This window comes from Jaculus jaculus, chromosome 2 (genome assembly GCF_020740685.1).
Source record: "Jaculus jaculus isolate mJacJac1 chromosome 2, mJacJac1.mat.Y.cur, whole genome shotgun sequence".
Lineage (NCBI taxonomy): Eukaryota > Metazoa > Chordata > Mammalia > Rodentia > Dipodidae > Jaculus > Jaculus jaculus.
The window spans coordinates 197,612,569-197,630,430 of NC_059103.1; the positions used below are offsets into that span (position 1 = coordinate 197,612,569).

Below are 17,862 nucleotides of genomic sequence, written 5' to 3' on the forward strand. Positions count from 1 at the left end.
AACAGTAATACACCCCACCACCACCACGGCCCAATATCCACACAGCTTCGTTGTAGAACATTTTTCCATATAATAAAATTCTAGATTCTACTCAAGGACTCCTCCACCATGGTCAAGCCAAGGCCTGGGAGATGCTGGCAGGACTCAGGGCAAGCAGGGGCAGGCAGAGAGACACGAGGTCAGCTCCATGTGACGTAAGCCCAGGCCTCGAGGGATCCCCAGCTCCAGTGCCCCAGCTGGGGTTCTACAGAAGGAGGCTTCATGGCTCCGCAGCAAGCTTCCCTAGCCCAGCCCACCTCCACCCTCCCTCCTTCTAGTCCACTCAGGGTTGCCGGACAGAACCTGAGACAAAGGCCTTGGCTATCCGGCCCCATAGCCATTCCAGCTGTAGGTATCAGCCACTCCTCAGACTAGTCTGGCCCCACTGAGCCACCATTTCCCCACTTGTGAAATGAGCAACCCGTCCTTGTGTGTGCTGAGCACTACAAGATGCTGGAACCAACTGCCCGCCCAGGCTTCTGCCCAAGCCCCTCCTCTAGACTCAGCTCCAGCACGCCAGCCTGCTCGGTCCTATGGAGCCCCTGGAGGGGGGGCTTCTAGTCCCTGAGGCTGAACTCCCCATTTCACCTGAGTAGATCCCAGCTTGTCTCTCCCACCCCCAAAAACTCTGTGCATCTTGGGGTAGGGACGTGGTGCTCGGGGCTCAGAGAGGCCCCCACACCTTGCATGGTGGGTTGAAAAAACATACAGTGATGTGCAAATGTGCCACAGATTTAAGAGTTCCTGGTGTGCTCGCCGGAGAGAAGACCACCATGAGTGAAGTAGGTCCCTGTGCTCCCAAAGGCCTTGGATGTCCAAGTGCCACCTTGTCTCATCCATCCCTCCAAGCTTTCCAAGGAAAAACCACCTGAGAAGGGTAGTTCTGGCTTTTCATATATCCCCACCCTGTCCCCTGGCCCCATGGGCATCTTGCGCTGAGTCCTTTGTTTCAGCCTGGTGACCGCAGGTCCCCTGAATCCAGACTGGTTGGTGTGAGAGTGGCAGCTACCAGGGCCATTCTGCGGGGTGTGCTTGCCAATGACACCCTGGACTGCAGATAGCTGGCTCATCCAACCACTTCTCCAATGGGAGAGGGCCCCACTCAGCTAAAGCCGGCTCTACAGCGGCTGCAATCCTGCCCAGTGCTGCCACAAGTGCTGCGCAGGCAAGCCTGGTTCCCCCCACGGCAGCACCCCGGCCCCCCATGGCAGGTGCAGGCAGAGTGGCCCAGGCTGTGGGCGCCACGTCCAGGGAATAAGCTCCGGGCAGGGTTTCGCCTTCCCGCCTGGCCACGAGACCTGCCTTCCTGGGAAAGACAGCAATAGGGACTCTGGGTGCCCAGAGATCCAGTCCAAAGCTGGGCAGGGTGGGAGCCTCGGGATAGGTGTGTGAGGCCTGAGGAGAGAAGTGCCCAAGGCAGATGGCACGGGTAGGCATGAGGTAGCCTGGGCCCCATTCTGGGACAGGGACGTGAAGGGCTCATCAGAGATCCAAGGGTCACAGTCCCCAGGCTGTGCTGGTGTCTTGGGAACTAGGAGAGAGAGCACACACAGCCAGCCCTGGGCTGTCCTCCTCCCAGCTAGGCCCTGGTTCCTCGGCCGAGCAAGAGGTCATCATCCCACAGCTTCTGGAACCTGGGAGTACACCCAGGCTCTGTACGGGCCTCTTCCTGTCCCATCCTCCTAGCACCCTCAATGCCACCTCAGGCCACCCTGCTGTCCTCACCCCCACCTCCACCTCTCTGGGCCATGGACTGTTTCCTAAGCCAAAGACAACTGCACCTAAAGCCCAGCTCAGCACCCTCACTGCCCACCGCTCCTCACTGGCCTTCTCTGGACAGCGGAAAGGGCTAATGCCCCACCAGGCAACCCAGCCCACTGTGTGGGTGGCTCCGGCTGGTACATAAGGAACTGGAAGGCCCAAGTCATGGGTGCAGAACCAGGCATGGCCACCAGGGGGCGCAAAGCATTCAGGAGTCCCTCAGCATATGGAGGACAGAAGAATCCTCAGACTGGGGCCTCCCAGGAGTTCCAGGCCACCCACCACCCCAGCTGGCCTTGCGCTCCACTCCAAACATAGCTGTAACTCCTGCTTTATTGCCTTCCAGAGTCCACAGCATCTGCAGGCCTGGGATCCGGTAATGTAAGGTGCTGAGCACAGGTCAGGGTGAGGGGCCCTGCCAAGGGGCTAGGCCCAGTGGTTAAAAACACACCCGCCCACAGTAAACAGGCCAGGGGAGGCGGCCTGGGCAGGGGGCAGAGGGGCTGGAGGGGGCTGATGGAAGTCCAGGGCCAGCTTCAGAGAGACAGCTGTGGCACACAGGGTCAGAGACACACAGACAGACAGGGCGCACGTGGCCATAGGACTCCTTGGACACAGATGCGCTGAGGCACAGGAGAAAAGGGGACCCGGGGCAGCTGGGACAGGTGCCCGGGCCTGCGGGGCGGGTCCTGAGCTACATGATGCAGCACTTGGTCTTGTGCGTATGTGGGTCTTTGAACCGCAGTCTCTGCTTGGGCCGGTACTTCTCCAGGTAGATGAGCTGCTTGCTGTTGATGGCCCCACGACGCTTCCTGCCAAGATGGGGACAGACAGAGGGTCAGAGGACCTGGCTTCCCCCCACCCCAATCTGTCCCATGCCCAAGAGGCCAGTGGGCTAGAGCAAGCACTTATGGACAGCAGAACCCTTCCTGTCCTCACTCATGGCACCGTGGGTGGGGGGGGGGGGCTCAGGTGATGCAAGCTGGGGCTTGGGGAGGAGGCTGGGGGTAACCAGGACCTAGGGAAGGTAGGAGAGTGGGCATGCTACCCTCGGCAGCCGGACCTCCTCATCTGCTACACCGAGGTGCACAGAAAGAGTGTTCCTGTGTGCATGTGCTGTTATGCACACTGACGTGTGGGCGTGCCTCTGTGGGTGCACAAAGTTTGTGCACACCCAGGCTTGAGCCCAAAGACCTACACTCCCATGTCCAAACAGGGCCTGCCCCGAGGACAGATGGCATGCCTGGCAGAAGACCGTTTCAAGCAGCATGAAAGCCCCCGCCCATATCAGTGTGTTACACACACGCTGCAGGCTACCGTGCCAACCCTGGAGAAAGGCAGGGACTCAATGGGAGTGGGGAAGAAACAAGAAGGGGTAATGGGGAATTTGATCAAAGAACATTACATGTGAATATATAACTACGCCACAAGGAAGTGCTGGCCAGGGAACCTCCAGGAAGGGTAGGGAGGGGAAAAGCCAGGCTGGGCAGCTGGACTCCAGGGCTGCAAGGGTGGTCAGGACCTTGAGGTGTGGGGCCCAGGGACAGCTCAGAAGACACCAGCCTGAGCTGGGTCACTGGGGTGGAGGAGGCACTGTGGGGGGCTCGGAATCTGTGCTGAGAGTCAGGTGGAGGTCCTGGCTCTCCCCACTAAGGAGCGATGGGCTGCTAAGGAGCGCGAGGAGCTGCTGTGCATGCACACAGGAGCAACAAGGGCTCCGCAAGAGGAGCACAACCACTGTGGCGTGGTTCCTGCTGCGGGTCCTGCCATCTGGGTGCACAGGTGAGTCAGAATTACTTCAGCCCCTGCCGGTCCACATGGCCTCAGGCCCAGGGAACCCCACAACCAACAGCCCCAGATGGGAAAGGCAAGGGCTGGACACAGTGACAGCGCCGGCCTCACCCAGCTGCTGGGATCCGGCCTTCAGAGCCCCGAGCCCCTCTCCCCCAGGCCCTCCACCACTCACTGCCGAATGAACTGGATGGCGTCTTCATACTTCATCCCACTCTCAATGAGGGCCAGCGCCACAAGGACTGGAGCCCTATGGGGACAGCAGAGCTGGGGTCATCTGAGCCCTGGATTTCAGTCCCTCCACACAGCCCACCTGCTTAAGGTGCGGGGCATGGGGCCCAACTCGCCCAATTCCCTAAACTCCCAGCAGAGGGCACTGTGGTGATGTGACTGTAAAAATCCCCCTCCCCCACCCACTGTCATTGCCTCATGTGTTTGTAATTAGGCTTCACGCTTCATCCCCAGCTGGTGGCTCTGTTTTGGAAGTGTGTGGGACCTTTGGGAAGGGGTGCCTTGCTGAAAGGGGCATGTCACTGGGATGGGCTTTGAGGTTTGTTAGTTCAGCACCACTGGGTGTTCAAAGCTCATTCATTCTTCCCCCCTGCTGATGTAGAGATGGGGCACGCAGCTGTCCACCTGCTAAGCTTTCTCAGGCACGCGCAAACTACCCCCTCGAAATGTTAAGTCAGAAACCAACCCTTTCTTTCTGGCCAAGTGTTTTGTCCCAGCAATGAGAAGGCAGCTGCTACAGGCATAGTCTGAAAACCAGCCACTCTGGATGCTCCGCCTGCCCCTTCCGTGCAAACTCAGGAGACACAGACAACCTCTCTGTGCCTCAGCTCCCGGAAGAAGAGCCTGGAGTGCACCACCTATGTGAACCCTCCGCTGCCTGGCTCATCTCTATCTAGGACAGATGGTGGTCCCTCCTCCAAGCTGGGGTCAGGTCAGGCCTGGCTGGCAGTCGTGTCTCTTTCTGGGGAGGAACAAGTGGCAGCTCTGACCCTGTGCAAGTTACAGGAGCTCTCAGCCCAGCAGGAGGATGTCAGATCCGACTCCGGAAGGACTTTCTCCCTGCCAGGCTGTGAGGGGACTTGCCTGGGAACCTGGGATCTTGGAGGTCACATGGATGTGGGCCCCCATCAGAAAGTGAAAGGCAGGAAGGTTACACCCCGGCAGCCCCAGCTGAGCTTCCAGCCGCAAGAGCCTCTGCCACTCACCGTCCCAGGCCGGCCACGCAGTGAACAGCCACGCAGCTACCTGGGTCATCACAGAACTTGGCCTTCAGCAGGCTCAGCCAGTCCTCCACCACCTTGCCAGGAGGGGGTGCCCCATCATCAAAGGGCCAGTCCTGAGGAGAAAGGCGTATAAAGACAGAGAATGCTGAGAGCTGCTAAGGTGGCAGCACCCACCCCCTAGGGACAGAAGGGGATCTGCCTCAGCTGCCCCCTCCTCCAGGTTCTTCCTGGAGCACCCCTAGCTTTTACCCACCGGGCTGCAAGGAGCCTCATAAGTGCTGGGCTGCACCTGGGTGCCTGTAGCAACCTAAAAGCCTCCATGGTAACACCTGGCACGCTGCCGCCTGCGAACTTGTCTCCAGCGATACCACCATCAGCTGGCTCTGGAGTGCCAGGCTGTGTGGCCCATCCCAACAGAGCTGTCCCTCCTCCACATAAGCTGGGTCCCCAGGGCCACGGAGCCAAGGAAACTGCCCCAAGGGTCCCTCTGCACAGGGCCTCCTTGAGGACCCACTGCTACCCCGTGACAGGGCCCCAGAGAGCAGGCAGTGAGAGCCTGGGAAGAGGCCCCTGGGAAGGGCCAAGCCACAGAGGAGCCAGGCTGCCCGCGCTGCAGGGGGCAGGGAGCTCACACATCTCTACCAGGCAGAACCCTGTGGCCAAGACACCAAGACCTGAGAAGGTGGGTTCAGGGGGTAACTTTCTCAGTCACACCTCCTATGCCCCAGGCCAAGTACCCAGACCCCTGGGGCCCAGTCACCACTGGAGCATGACACTGCCCAGGCCTCCCCATGGTAGCCACAATGCCCCAGAAGCACATGCCCCTTACCACAACAGTGATGCCATCCTTCTCCAGCGGGGCTTTGTCGTAGGTCACCTCACACACGCGCACCACCGTGGTGGCTCCATACTTCTTCAGGTCCTGACAGGGCGAGACGAGAAAGGGTGGAGAAGGGAAGAGAGACCCAGAAGTCAGGACCAGGGCTCCCAGGGTACGGCCAAGCCTCAGATTCAGAACACAACGGTTCCTTCCTCAGAATTTCACTCCAAGGTGGAGGGCTCCTAGACAGGGCCATGGCCCCTCATACAAGGATGCTCAGTGACCAACACATTGGCCTTTCAACAGCTACGATATATCTCTGCCTGTCCCTTCCCTCCTCTGTGGCACCCAGGACCTGAGGTCTTAGCAATAAGTCCCCAGCAGAGTGGCCCTGGCACCCAGGTAGCCTTAAATCTGCACAGCCAAACTGGCCTGGGCTGTATGAGCAGGTCCCGTGCTTTGAGGCAGGGGACCTCAGAGCCAGTAGGGGGACACAAGTCAGGGGAGCCAGTCCCACACAGCAGCAGGAAGACTCACCCCACTAGTAAAAAGGTCACCCAGCGCATGGCCAGACATGAGTATTTATACCCATAGGCCACAAGCAGAGCCAGCGCCCACCCCACCTGACCCCAGCAGATATTCTGGGAGATGTAAGGAGTCACTGGGCCTTGCTGGTCATGTGATGGGGACACCTGATGCTACAAGGCCAGGCCCCAGCCATTCTGAGAATGCAGAAAACAGGAGCAGCCATCTGCCTCTGAAGCCATGGAAACACCTCAGGTCCCCTGTGCCTTCGAAGGAGGAAGCTGCCACCCAGCTCAGGACTCGGCCCTGACCCTGGTCACACACTAAGGGTTTCTTCTGGGCATGCACTGAGCCCTCACCCTGATCACAAGACAAGCCCTGACTCTAGTCACGTGCTAAGCCTTCATCTTCGACACACACTGGAGCCCGGATGCTTCTCGCTCACGAAGCCCTAATCCTGGTCTCATACTGAGCCTCGATCCTGGTCACAATGTAAGCCCTGACCTAGGCACATGTTGACCTCTCACCCGGTCACACACTGAGTACCCCTGTTCATCTCTGAGCCTCAGCCCTGGTCACAATGAACCTCTGTTCTGCTCACTCTGACTTTGGCCCTAGTCATGAAGCCCTGACCCTGGCCACACTCTGTGTCCTGGCCAGAAGACATGCTGAGCCCTAACTTGGTCATATACTGAGCCCTGACCCTGGTCACACACTAAGCACTCATCCTTACTGCTCACAGTGCTAAGTGTTTTTTATTTCAGAGAAAGAATTGACCACCAGGGCCTTAGCCACCACAATCGAACTCCAGACGCGTGCGCCACCTAGTGGGCATGTGCGACCTTGCACTGGCCTCACCTTTGTGCATCTGGCTAATGTGGGATCTGGAGAGTCGAACGTGGGTCCTTAAGCTTTGGAGGCAAGCGTCTTAACCTCTAAGCCATCTCTCCAGCCCTCACAGTGATACTTTACCAGTCCCTCCTTGGGCCTACTATAAGCACAGGGTCTCAGCTGTAAGTCTCTCCAACGGAATCCAGATCTGTGGCAGGGTCCCCACGGCATCCCTCTGTGCACCTTTCCACTTAGATGTTAACAAGTCCATAGCGCTTAGCTCAGGCCAGAGAGAAGGACCTGGAGACCAAGGCCTACAAAAGCCCAATCCATGAACAAACAGCTGCTAGATCTGCAAGCAGCCCTTAGGCACAGCAGGGAGACCTGCGAAGGGTCCCCAAGTAAGGCCATGCTGACAGCCTCTGAAAACGTATGTCATATCTGTGAGGAGTGAGCAGCTGGTACCTTTGCTTGGCACCTTCCAGACTACAGTGGTCACTCACTCCACGACCGGCTGTGAGCTCTGCCTAGCTCCTGCTCACACTAACTCCTGGTCCTGGAAGGCAACAGTCTCTATAACCCTAGTCTATTCTAGCCCAAGCCTTCCCAGAACTTGACCCTGAGCTGCCTGTTGGTCAGCCCTCCTCACCACTCCTCCATCTGCCTATCTGATGGCCATTTCCACCACAAGCAGCTCCTGTCTCACATCTCTCTGCAGAGGCTAAGGGCACCCGGGGCTCCAGCCTTGGCAACATTCCGTCTCTGACCGCCTGCAGCTAGCCCTCCAGGGAGCCCAGCTGGCCTCCAACACCCCTCACACCTGAGTAGCAAAGACATCTCCAGCTCCCAGCACCCTGCACCTCCCACCTGTCTCCACTCACCTCGATAAAGTTGCTGAGGGTGGCATTGGTAGGGTTGTGTGTGATGAGAAAGCGCATGTTCCTGTAGCTCACCTCCACTGGTGCGGGGCGGTTCATACGAGCCATGCCCGCTCTGGAGACTGGCAGAGGATGGGGCAGTGAGGGCTGCAGAAGGCCCCCACTGGCTCCCCACACAGAGTTGAGTGAAATCCCCGTGCTTGTCAGAAAAGAAAAGATTTCTTAACGCCTCGTCCCCACACCCCACACAAATATTGTGCAAATAACTTGGGAGAGGGAGAGGAAGCTGCCTAGCATTCAGTAATTCCAAAAGAAAACCCAAAACTAAAAAACAAAATAAAAGAAAGATCAAAACAGAGCCCCCCCCCCCCCAGGCAGTTCCAAAGTTCTATCTCTTACAGCTGAATGGTTATAAGGGGGTAAAAATAAAAATAACAACAACCAAAAAAAAAAAAAAAACCACTCAGCAAAGAAACTTCTAGAATCCAAAGTGACTCTGGCCACCAGAGTGTCCAGGGCAAGGCCGTCACTGGGGACTCCCTCTTTGCATTGATGGATGGAAGACAGTCCTTTGCTCAGAGCTGAGCCCAAGATCAAAAGAAAAATGAACTTGAACTCAACCAAGTCTGGCAGCCAAGGGCAGTAGCAGGCAGGCAGCCTCTGATGCGGGGCTTCTGTCACGTAACCCCATCAGGGAACAGCGAGTCCTGGAGCTGGGCAGGGGGCTCAGGCAGCAGTGCCGGCCGTGGGTCTGGTAGCAGAGGCCATGGGCAGGTGAGGGCAATGGTGAAGGCCAGAGGAGCACAGGCCTCCTCAGCAGCTGTGCCGGGGGTGTTGGGAGCGGCAGTACTCAGAGCTGCCTGCCTGGGCTCTCTCCATCAACTGCAGGCTGGTCCTCAGAAGGCACGGTCTACGGAAGGAAAGAACAAGACGGGTGACCCTTTTTGGGCCTCAATGTCTTGCATGTGAGAATGCACATAAGACTTCCTCCTGCCAGGGCTGCCAAGGTGCCAAAGACTGCCAACCCGAGGTGACAAGAGGCCCGTGCACATCCAGGGTGGACAGAGGGTGTCCAGACTCACCCCCAAAACTTGTACACCCCACAACCAGAGTCTATCAGTGGTAACAGAGGCAAACCCCCAAGCCTGGCCCCTGACCCACAGCCCGTGAGGAGCAGTGGCCAGCTGGTCTACTCTTGGCATGGCCGGCTACTGTGGAAGGACTGAGCCCAAGATCACTCTGCGACAGCCAGTCTCAGGTCCAGCGGACACTGCTGGGGCTTGGGGTGGAGGACAGGGGGTGAACAACCTCGGCTGCTTCTCCAGCTGTCCACAAACTCCACTCCAGGCTACCACTCACTTGCTGGCCAGACCCGGGGAGTAAACAAGTCACTCTACCCTCCTGCAGACCACAACCAAAGGGCCAGAAGCCAGGCTCATGCCAAAGAGGTGACAGCACAGGTGGCCGAGAGGAGGACAGTCCCGTGGTGACAGCGCCCTGAGGAAGGGTGCTGCTGGGACACAGCACACGCACCTCCACCCTCCCCCTCCTCCACCAGAAAAAAACGTTCTGGGCAGGGAACCCCAAGAGCAGTCAGCCCGCTCCCATCTCTGCAGGGGCTGTGAGAACCTGGGCATGTCACTGGCCCGGTTCCAATACGCACAGTGAGGGGTAAACAAGATGGCTCCACAGCACCCGTGGCTGTGACCCAGTGCTGAACAGACGCTGAGCTCCCAGACTCAGCTCGTGCCTGTTGGGCCACTCCAAGCTGCCCAACCCAGCCCCGCCGGACAGAGTCCTGCCTCCAACCTCTTACCTCGGCCCTTCGCCCAGCGCCCCTTTCTCCAGCTGCCCATCAGCCAGGTGGGTTCCCCACAGCCTCAGTCTGGCTGCAGAAAATGCTCGGCCTAGTACTCTGGACTCCGGCCTTGAGCTACGGGCATGGATCCCACCGTCCAGGGCTCAGCTGTGTGGGGTAGCACAGGCTCCTGACTCCCTGCCCTCCACACCCAGGGATGGTCCAACACTCCACTCAGGGCCAGAACCACAGCTCCCAGCCGGTCCTTGTCATCGTCCTGGCAAGGCTGAGATCGGGGGTCCCCCGGAAGGTGGAAGTCAGAGGAGTCCCCAGCCTGTGTGGGTGCTGAGTAGCGTGCACCCTGGTTGCAGGTAAGGAGTGCCACCTGGCCTACAGCATAAACACCTCAGCCTCCCTGGAGGCACATGCGCACACTGCAAACGCCCTCATGATTACTGAAGGAAAGGAGGGGACAGCCCAAGGAAGCTGCAAATGCTGTGGCTTCCTGCAAGGCCAACCACCCCCATCAGCCAGGGTGGTGGGGGGCCTACGAGACCCCAGGAGCGATAGTGCAGGGCCTGGCTCTGCTGCCAGTGCAGGCACTGGTCCTCAAGGTGGAGGGCTTCTGGGCAGAGGGTGGCCTGAGCCACTCACACTGCTTCCCCTAGGCCTGAAGGGATGAAAGTTGGGCAAGTGGGGCCAGAGGTCAGAAGCCAGATTCCTGTAGGTCAGGGGATCCAGGTGTCCATGTGGCCAAGCTGGACTGATTCCTGGCGCACTTTCTGTGGCCCGGCAGTCTGGACCTCGCTCCCTGGGTAAGGACAATATGCCAGGTCCCCATGCCCCACGCTACCCCAGCAGACACCGCCACACCTGTGGCTATCCCTAGGAAGAGCCACTCCCTAGCCCCACCCCCTCTAAGGGGTTCCTGCGAAGTCCACAGAAAAGAGCTGGGAGACAGGATACAGTATGCTCCCTCGCCCCACCCCAGCATGAATGACCTGAGGGCCCACCAGGCCATCTGCCAACCCCAGCAGCTCCAGGCAGGACCTTGAGGGATGGGTGAGCCACAGCCCAAGCTTCACCGGTCACTGCTACTATGGGTACAGCCAAGGTCTCAGGCCAAACAAGCCACCTCGTCATCCACCTCGTACAGGGCCCTACCTACTGGGTGGCGAGCGACGCCTTCCCCCAAAGGCCAGACCCAGCCTCCCGCGGGGCTATGGCTGCTCCCAGCCACCCAGTCTTTTCAAGACCCGTTTTTGACCCTTTGCCAGATGAAGGCCTGGGAGACAAGGAGGGGTGTTCTTTGGAGTGTGCCCAGGCCTTGGGGGGGTTCCGGCTACATGGGTTTTCTCAACCTCAAGTCTAGACAGCAGCCTAAACTCCAGAGCAAAGAAGACGTTCCAGGAGACCTGCCTTCTCAGACCATGGCACGGCCCAGAGATGGAGCTGGAGTCCATTTCATGAGACACGAGGGCTTAGGGCCACCGTCCAGGGCTCCGTGGGGTCGGGGCAGGTAGAGCTGCCCAGGAAGCCGGACGGGATGGGTTAGGGCTAGGGAACCCAGGGGCCAGGCGCAGGGTATGGTGAGGGCTCGACAGTCCCGGGGCCTTCGAGGGACTTCCCACCCAGCCTCCAGGGCGCCGCCTCCCGGGCGTGGCGGGTCCCGGTGTGGCCGGTCCGGGAGGGTCCGCGCCGCCCGCCCGCCCGCCCGCTCGCCCGCTCACCCGCGCCCGCAGGCGTGCCGCCGCCGCCTCCATGCGCCGGCCGGCCGGGCCGGGACCCGCGGCGCCCTCCGCAGCGGCGCCGGCTTCAGGCGGATGCCCGGCGCCCGGGCCGGCTATTTATAGCGCCCGGCGTCACGTGGGGGGCGGTGACCGGCGGGCGACCCGGCTAGCGGCACATCCCGCACCTGCCGCCTAAAGATAGCCTGGCCGGCAGGCAAACAAAGGAGGAAGAGGAAGCGGGCTGCGCAGGAAAGGGAGCGGGGCCACGCGCACCGGGTCCGACACCCGCTCCGCGCAACCGGCAGGGCCTCCCCATGGCTGGCCAGGCGTGGGAGGAGGACCCCCTCGGCAGAGTCCACACGGAGGCTGGTGGGGAGCCCAGCGAGCCCACAGGCCCGACGACCCCTCCCAACCCTGTAGCGACACAGCCCGGGCCTGCGTTTTTGAGTGTCACATACCACTGTCATGCACTACATTCTCAGTCACCACTCAGCCTGCAGCTGGGGAAACTGAGGCACTGAGTCTGGGCACAGCCATGATCACAAAGGCAGACAGGATCTAGCCAGGAAGTCTCCACAGGCAGCTCATCAGAGGCGATCAGTGCGCACGTGGCCCTCTGGCTTGCTGCCCTCCAAGTCACTCCCAGGTGGGATTTTCTCTGGTCACTGCCACCTCCACCAACAGGGCAGGGTCCTGGCATTCCTCCAGATACATGCCATGCAGGAACTCCCATGTTCCCCAGACCTAGCGTGCAGCCAGGTGTCACAGTAACTCCATACCTGCCAGGCCAGCCCCCAAGGCCTCAGAACTGGCGAGAGCAGGGATACAGCCCCAGAACACAGGGTCCCCAGAGACCTTGCTTTGCTGGGAACCCAGCTCAGAGCCTGGCTCCCAGACAAACTCCTGGCCCTGAGATCCGCAGGCTGCACTGGGAAGGGGGTGGGCTGGAGAAGGCTGGCCAGGGGCCAGTGGAGTACCGGGCCCCCATACCCCCAGAGATCAGCCTCATTGGCTACCCCCTACTGGCTCCTGCCAGGTAAGAAGGGCTTGCCCTGGGCAGGCTGAAGGGCCCTCTGGAACACTAACCACTGGCTCACCCCAGAAAGTAAGCAGTCTGGCCCCAGGAACCGGGGATCCCTGGTAGTCTTGTGAGCTCCCTAGCGAAGGACATTCGTGAACTCCGCTCACTAGTTGACCTTGGTTCTGGAACTGTCCATGCCAGCATCACCTCCCTAAAAGCCCCACACGGGATGGTTCAGCTCCGAACACTCCCTGCCCCACCAGCTGCCCCTCCACCACAGCCCCGGCCCTCAGCAGCAAGTCTCCACCATCGGCCTCATCGTACTGAGAAAACACAGCAGCTCAAGGTTCCGTAACCAGCCCAAGTCATCCAACCGGGAAGCAGGACCACAGCTGGGGCATCTGCTGACCCCCCGAGACCATGCTCACCCAGCCCCAGCACCCTGGGAAAGAATGTAGGGCAAACTGCCTCTGCTGGCCCACCTCAGTTTCCGGATACCACAAAGGACCTCTCAGTGACAAGTCCCATCAAGTTCTGCAATGTTGCCCATGTGAACATGGGGCCCCTAGTGCCTGCCCCCGCCCTGATCCTCCTTGCTGGGGCCACTGGCCAGGTCTATGAGGGGGGGCACCTGCTGCAGCTGGCAGGACCCCAAGCCTTTCGGAGAAGTCTATTTATACTGTAGCCCAGCCATTCCTGGAACCCTCCCAGAGCAGCCCATGGCAGGGCCAGGAAGGGAGACCCCAGCAGGCCCGCCCACACTTGTCCCTGGAAACCATTACAAAGTCCTCATGCCCAAAAGTTCCCCCACTAAAGGGCGCAGCTTCTCACTGTGTGAGTACCTCTGCTCCTTTCCACTAGCTATGCGTCCTTTAAAGCAGTGTGTCCCAGCCCAGGGGAAGGTGTCTCTGACAGGACAGACCCAAGCCTTGGGTTCCACCCTTCCCACCTCCCACCCAGGCCTGGCACCAAGAAGCTCCTACTTGTTTATGGAAAGAACAAATGACCCAACGTTCTGGGCAGAAGTCCAGGTTGCAGAACCATCCAGAACCCATCACAAGATCTCAGCCCTTGAGGTCTAAGGGAGCTTCAGAGGGCATCCACACATCTAACACAGCCACACACCTACCCAGAGGGAGCCACGACATGTCGGCCACGCCACGCCTTCTACATGGGGCAGCTCCCCTAATTATCAGTCTCCCGAAGATCCGAGGTGGGGCCGCAGGAGGACCTCGGGTGTTGGGTGCTCTCTGGAGGGCAGAGTAGACAGGGAAAGTTTCCTGCAGGAAGTGGCTCGAGAGAGGCAGACTCACTCCTGGTGCCCAGCTTAACCATCTGCCCCGATGCCCTGTGCCTCCTGGGGCTAGCACTGGCCCCAGCTGACATAAATGGACAGGCTGCCAGGAAGGGAAGCCACCTTCTAAGGCATGCCAGCACCCTGCTGGTCATGGGGTGCCTGGGCTGTGACCTGGAAGCAGGCCTGGGTTTCTAGCAGGCACGCACCTGCTGTCCCTGCCAAGGATCAGAGCAGCGGCTGCAAGGGTACTCCCCAGAGCTTGGCATCAACACTGGCAGTGCCCTGTGGGGGGTGGGGCTGACCTTTAATCCCAGCACCTGCTTTCCAAGGTCACCTTGGGCAGACCACGGCACCACGACGGGCCAGGCGCGGTGTCTGTCACTTCTGCGGGTAGGCATGGGCATAATGGGCGAGGCCTGGCAGACATCACATATCTTAACTTGGGACCTCTTAGACCCCGAAGGTCTAAGCTTGAGCGTCCATGACCTCCAAGGACACCACCCACGGCTGATGGGGCACCCTGACCCTCCATTCACTTTGCCCCTGCAGCCTCAAGACCTCCTTCTACCTTCCCAGATCTCAAGACTCCTACCCAGGCACAAGGAGAACTAGGCAGGCATTCGTTCCATCATTCATTCATTCAGCCAGTGTGACCCAGACAGCTGAGTGCCTCCCAGCACCAGGCACATGGCTGAGCAGAGGAGCCATGGACAGAACAAGAAGCCACTGCTCCCAGACACAGTGCCCTGGAAGCCACCTGGCAGACTCCAGCAGAGTATCACGATGCCCATGTAGACATCACTGGTGAGTCAGGGCCACACAATTTGAGTTCCTGGGGTTCTTCAAGAAGACACCGTGTCAACCTATGCCTCAAGTCACCCAGGCAGAGCTAGGCACTGCTTGCCCAAGGCTGCCCCTCACTGCCCTTTCTGCTCACTGCCGGATGCCCTCACCCTGCCTTAACCACAGGGCAGAGCCGGGCTCCCCAGCCTCCTCACCCCCACTTTCCCACTAAGCCCCCAGCCACCTTCACAAATGACCAAGTGGACACCCAGCTCCTGGCCTTTTGGCCCTGCAATTCCTCCCACTCGGTTCCCCATTTCTTCCTGCTCGTGTCCTCAAGGAGAGCTCTCCTACGAGTAGTGCCCAACAGGAGCTCAGTCCCTCAGTAAGGACAGTGACTCTCCTGCAGATCTGCCTGTCATGCCAGGCTCGGGGCAGCACCCAGTCGTGCGCCCTGGTGTACCGGCTGTCTGTATTACCTGTGTGCCCACACTCGAGCTCAGCACTGCCTCCTCGCCCGCCTCAGCCTGTGTCCAGTGGGGAGTAAGGCACTCAGGCCTGGATATCCTCCAAGGCCGCAGCGCCACTGACCTCTGCCTCCAACCCAGGTCTCAGGACTTCCTGCTTGTGTCAGCTAGTCCCTCCTTCCCAATATCCCAACAGTCCCTGGAGGTTCAAGACCCTGATCCGAGACCCATTTGCCCCAAAAGACAGCAGCCTCCCTTCCCTCGGGCCAGCCCTGCCATTGAAGAAGGGAGCTGAGGGTTCTCCAGGCACCCACAAGACTTCCCACGCTTCCTCTAGTCCCTTGTCCCTCCCCCACCAAGGTATGTGTGTCCCTGTCTTGGAGTTCAGGGTGACCCACTTCCAGCTGATATTGACCCCAGGCCTGTGGGTCCACGTCATTTGCTGAGCTGCCTCGTAAGCCACCCCCACACTCCGCAAAGCTGCTCACACGCCTTCAGAAGCTCCCTAGAGCCCGTAAGACCCACTGCCCCTCAGTGGGAGAATGAAAAGCAGGGGGCCATAGGAGCCACACCTGCAGGTACCCTGTTGTCTTCCCAGAACGACTTGACACTGGCAGCGGTGAGTGTGCCCTTCCAAGGGGGCCAAGGCCAGTTCCCTGGGGAAGCCCACGTTTGTTCTTAGTCCTCAGTCTACCCAAGCTCCCGATCATGCTTACCTCGTGAGCGCCTCTGGGCTCCACGCCCCAGGCTGGGCACTGGGTGGGGAGTCAGTGAGTGGATGCCATACCCCCCCCCCCCGTCCCATGAGCAGGGGTAGGCAACAGGGAGCACACAATAGTAGACAAGTGGAGACAACAGAGGGAAACAGAGTCACCCTGGGAGCAAAGAACTACAGAGTCCTCCCTGAAGAGGTGCCCTTAGTCAGACTCCTCTAGGTGTGGGACATACCAGATTCCCCAACAATAGCAAACACCAGTGTCCAGCTGGTTGGCAGCTCACAACCCACTCCATGCCCCCCCCCTCACAACACATACACGCTGCCAGAGACCAAAGGCTGAGACCCTCACTATACAAGCAGTCAGAGACAGGCAGGTGGGGAGCTGCTTCGGCCCAGGTCCAGGGAGGCTCTGCACCTGCAAGGGGACAGCCAGGACAGACGGCAGGAGTCCCCTCCCACACATCTCAGCCACCATATTCCCAGGACTTTCCAGGCCATGCCTCAGAATCAAGGACTCTCCCATCGCACCGTTGCGACCTGCGTGGGAAGGCAGAGCCACTTCTGAACTTCACAGGGGGCTTTTAGGCCCAAGATGGCAGCAGATGGTGCACGAGACAGCACACGTTAGCCCTGGAAACTAACAGTGGCATCTGCCGCCTGCAACATCTAAACGTTAGGGTCAGGCAGATCCAGTGGCGCCCTTATTCACTGAAAGAAGGGAGTCTGAGGCTTGGGACTTCCCAGGTCCTTCTGTGTGGCAGCGCAGACAGGGAAGGGCACAGATCGCTTTGCCACTCCCATGGCCAGCCTCTATGCTGCACCGTGATTTCACCTCGTGATGGCACAGCTGGCACAGAAGTCACCAGTGGTCACAGAAGCCAGCCCAGCCCAAGGATGGGGGTACCTTGCTGGGAAGAGCTGGGCGCCCTCAGTGGGCAGAGTGCTAAGAGCAGGCACGGGCTCCCTCCGCGTCAGCTTGGGTTCCGCCTGGAGAAGATTCTGCTTTGGCCTCAAGGGCGACACCCTTCCCCACCTGCCCTAGGAAGTGCTGGGGTGCCCACTGCCCTCCCACTACCCTGACCAGCCTCACCCAAGGCCCACATGACCAGGGCCAGCGGCACTCACCGCCTGGGTCCACAGAGCTCCGCCTCGCTCACAGCCAGCCGTATTCACCCAGCCACTCCGCACGCCAAAGGCCCGGGCACCCGCTTTGGCAGCGCAGCTCCAGGAGCTCACTCCGGGCGGTGCAAGCAGGGTATGGACACGGGGTCCCGGGTCACAGTCCCACTGGATCTCTTGCTGGGTGGGGCATGTACTGGGGGGAGCAGGCAGTCCCTGAGGACGTGTGACAGCAGGAGCCAGGGAGGGGGGATGGCAGATCGCCATGCCCCCACTGGGGTGGGCAGCTTGTGCTCCCAGGTCTCCAGCAGCCTGCCTACTTGCTGCAAGCCAAAAAGAGGGTCCCTGCCTGGCCCTGCCCAGGGTTCTCACTGCCCTCCGCCCCGCACGCTGGCCACAGCAGCCTGGCAGGCAGGAGTCTTCGGTTATTCTTGGGCTCCACACTTGTCCCTAGAAAAAGGGACGCAGTGTACGCGTCATCCCACCCAGAACCCCCCCCCAATACACACACTCACCTGCCATTCAGCACGAACTCCATTCCTGCCCCAGTAAGTGAGAACCCCAGTGACAGAAGAGCTGCTCTTGTCCCCATAGCCAGGGACTTTCCCCTCCCCCACCTTGGCTGTTATGTCAGACCTGCAGGTACCCACACCTCTACCCAAGGACATACATGCATGGGGCACATGTCACACACAGGGCTGTGCACTCAGGGAAATGAGTACAGAGATGTGCACACAGATTCCATGAACAGGGATGACTGGCCAGCTGCCTATGCCAGGAAGGATGCCCCGCTGTCCTGCAGCAGCTGTGCCCAGCAGTCCCAGCACAGTCTCTGCAGGGCTACAGAGCCCATGAAGTGCCCTGCCCTTGACTCATGGTCCTTCCTCCATCCTGGCCCTGCTGTCAGGAACCTCACAAGGAGATGCATGTCTCTCCCTCTGAGGGCCAGGTGCTCAGTGGAGCCTTCTGCAGGCAGCCCTATGTGAACACACTGGCCTCGAATGCTTCCACACTGAGCCACCCATATACCTGGGCTCCAGGGCCACACC

At 59.7% G+C, this 17,862-nt stretch overlaps 1 protein-coding gene across 3 annotated transcripts in view; it reads right to left on the reverse strand.

The window, feature by feature from the left end:
* Positions 1-2,115: 2,115 nt before the first annotated feature.
* The window catches only part of Ptp4a3 (protein tyrosine phosphatase 4A3), a 32,228-nt gene continuing 16,481 nt past the window's right edge, over positions 2,116-17,862 (reverse strand). The window contains exons 1-6 of one of the 3 annotated variants that reach the window (XM_045143482.1): positions 14,989-15,080; positions 7,884-8,790; positions 5,656-5,748; positions 4,809-4,939; positions 3,767-3,841; positions 2,116-2,612 (exon numbers count right to left, since the gene is read on the reverse strand). In XM_045143482.1, coding sequence (XP_044999417.1) covers positions 2,495-2,612; positions 3,767-3,841; positions 4,809-4,939; positions 5,656-5,748; positions 7,884-7,988 — 522 coding nt within the window. In that variant the 5' untranslated portion in view covers positions 7,989-8,790; positions 14,989-15,080 and the 3' untranslated portion in view covers positions 2,116-2,494. Of the gene's footprint in view, positions 2,613-3,766; positions 3,842-4,808; positions 4,940-5,655; positions 5,749-7,883; positions 8,791-11,408; positions 11,464-14,988; positions 15,081-17,862 lie in introns of those variants that run through there. The other 2 variants (XM_045143481.1, XM_045143480.1) reach the window with 2 other exon arrangements.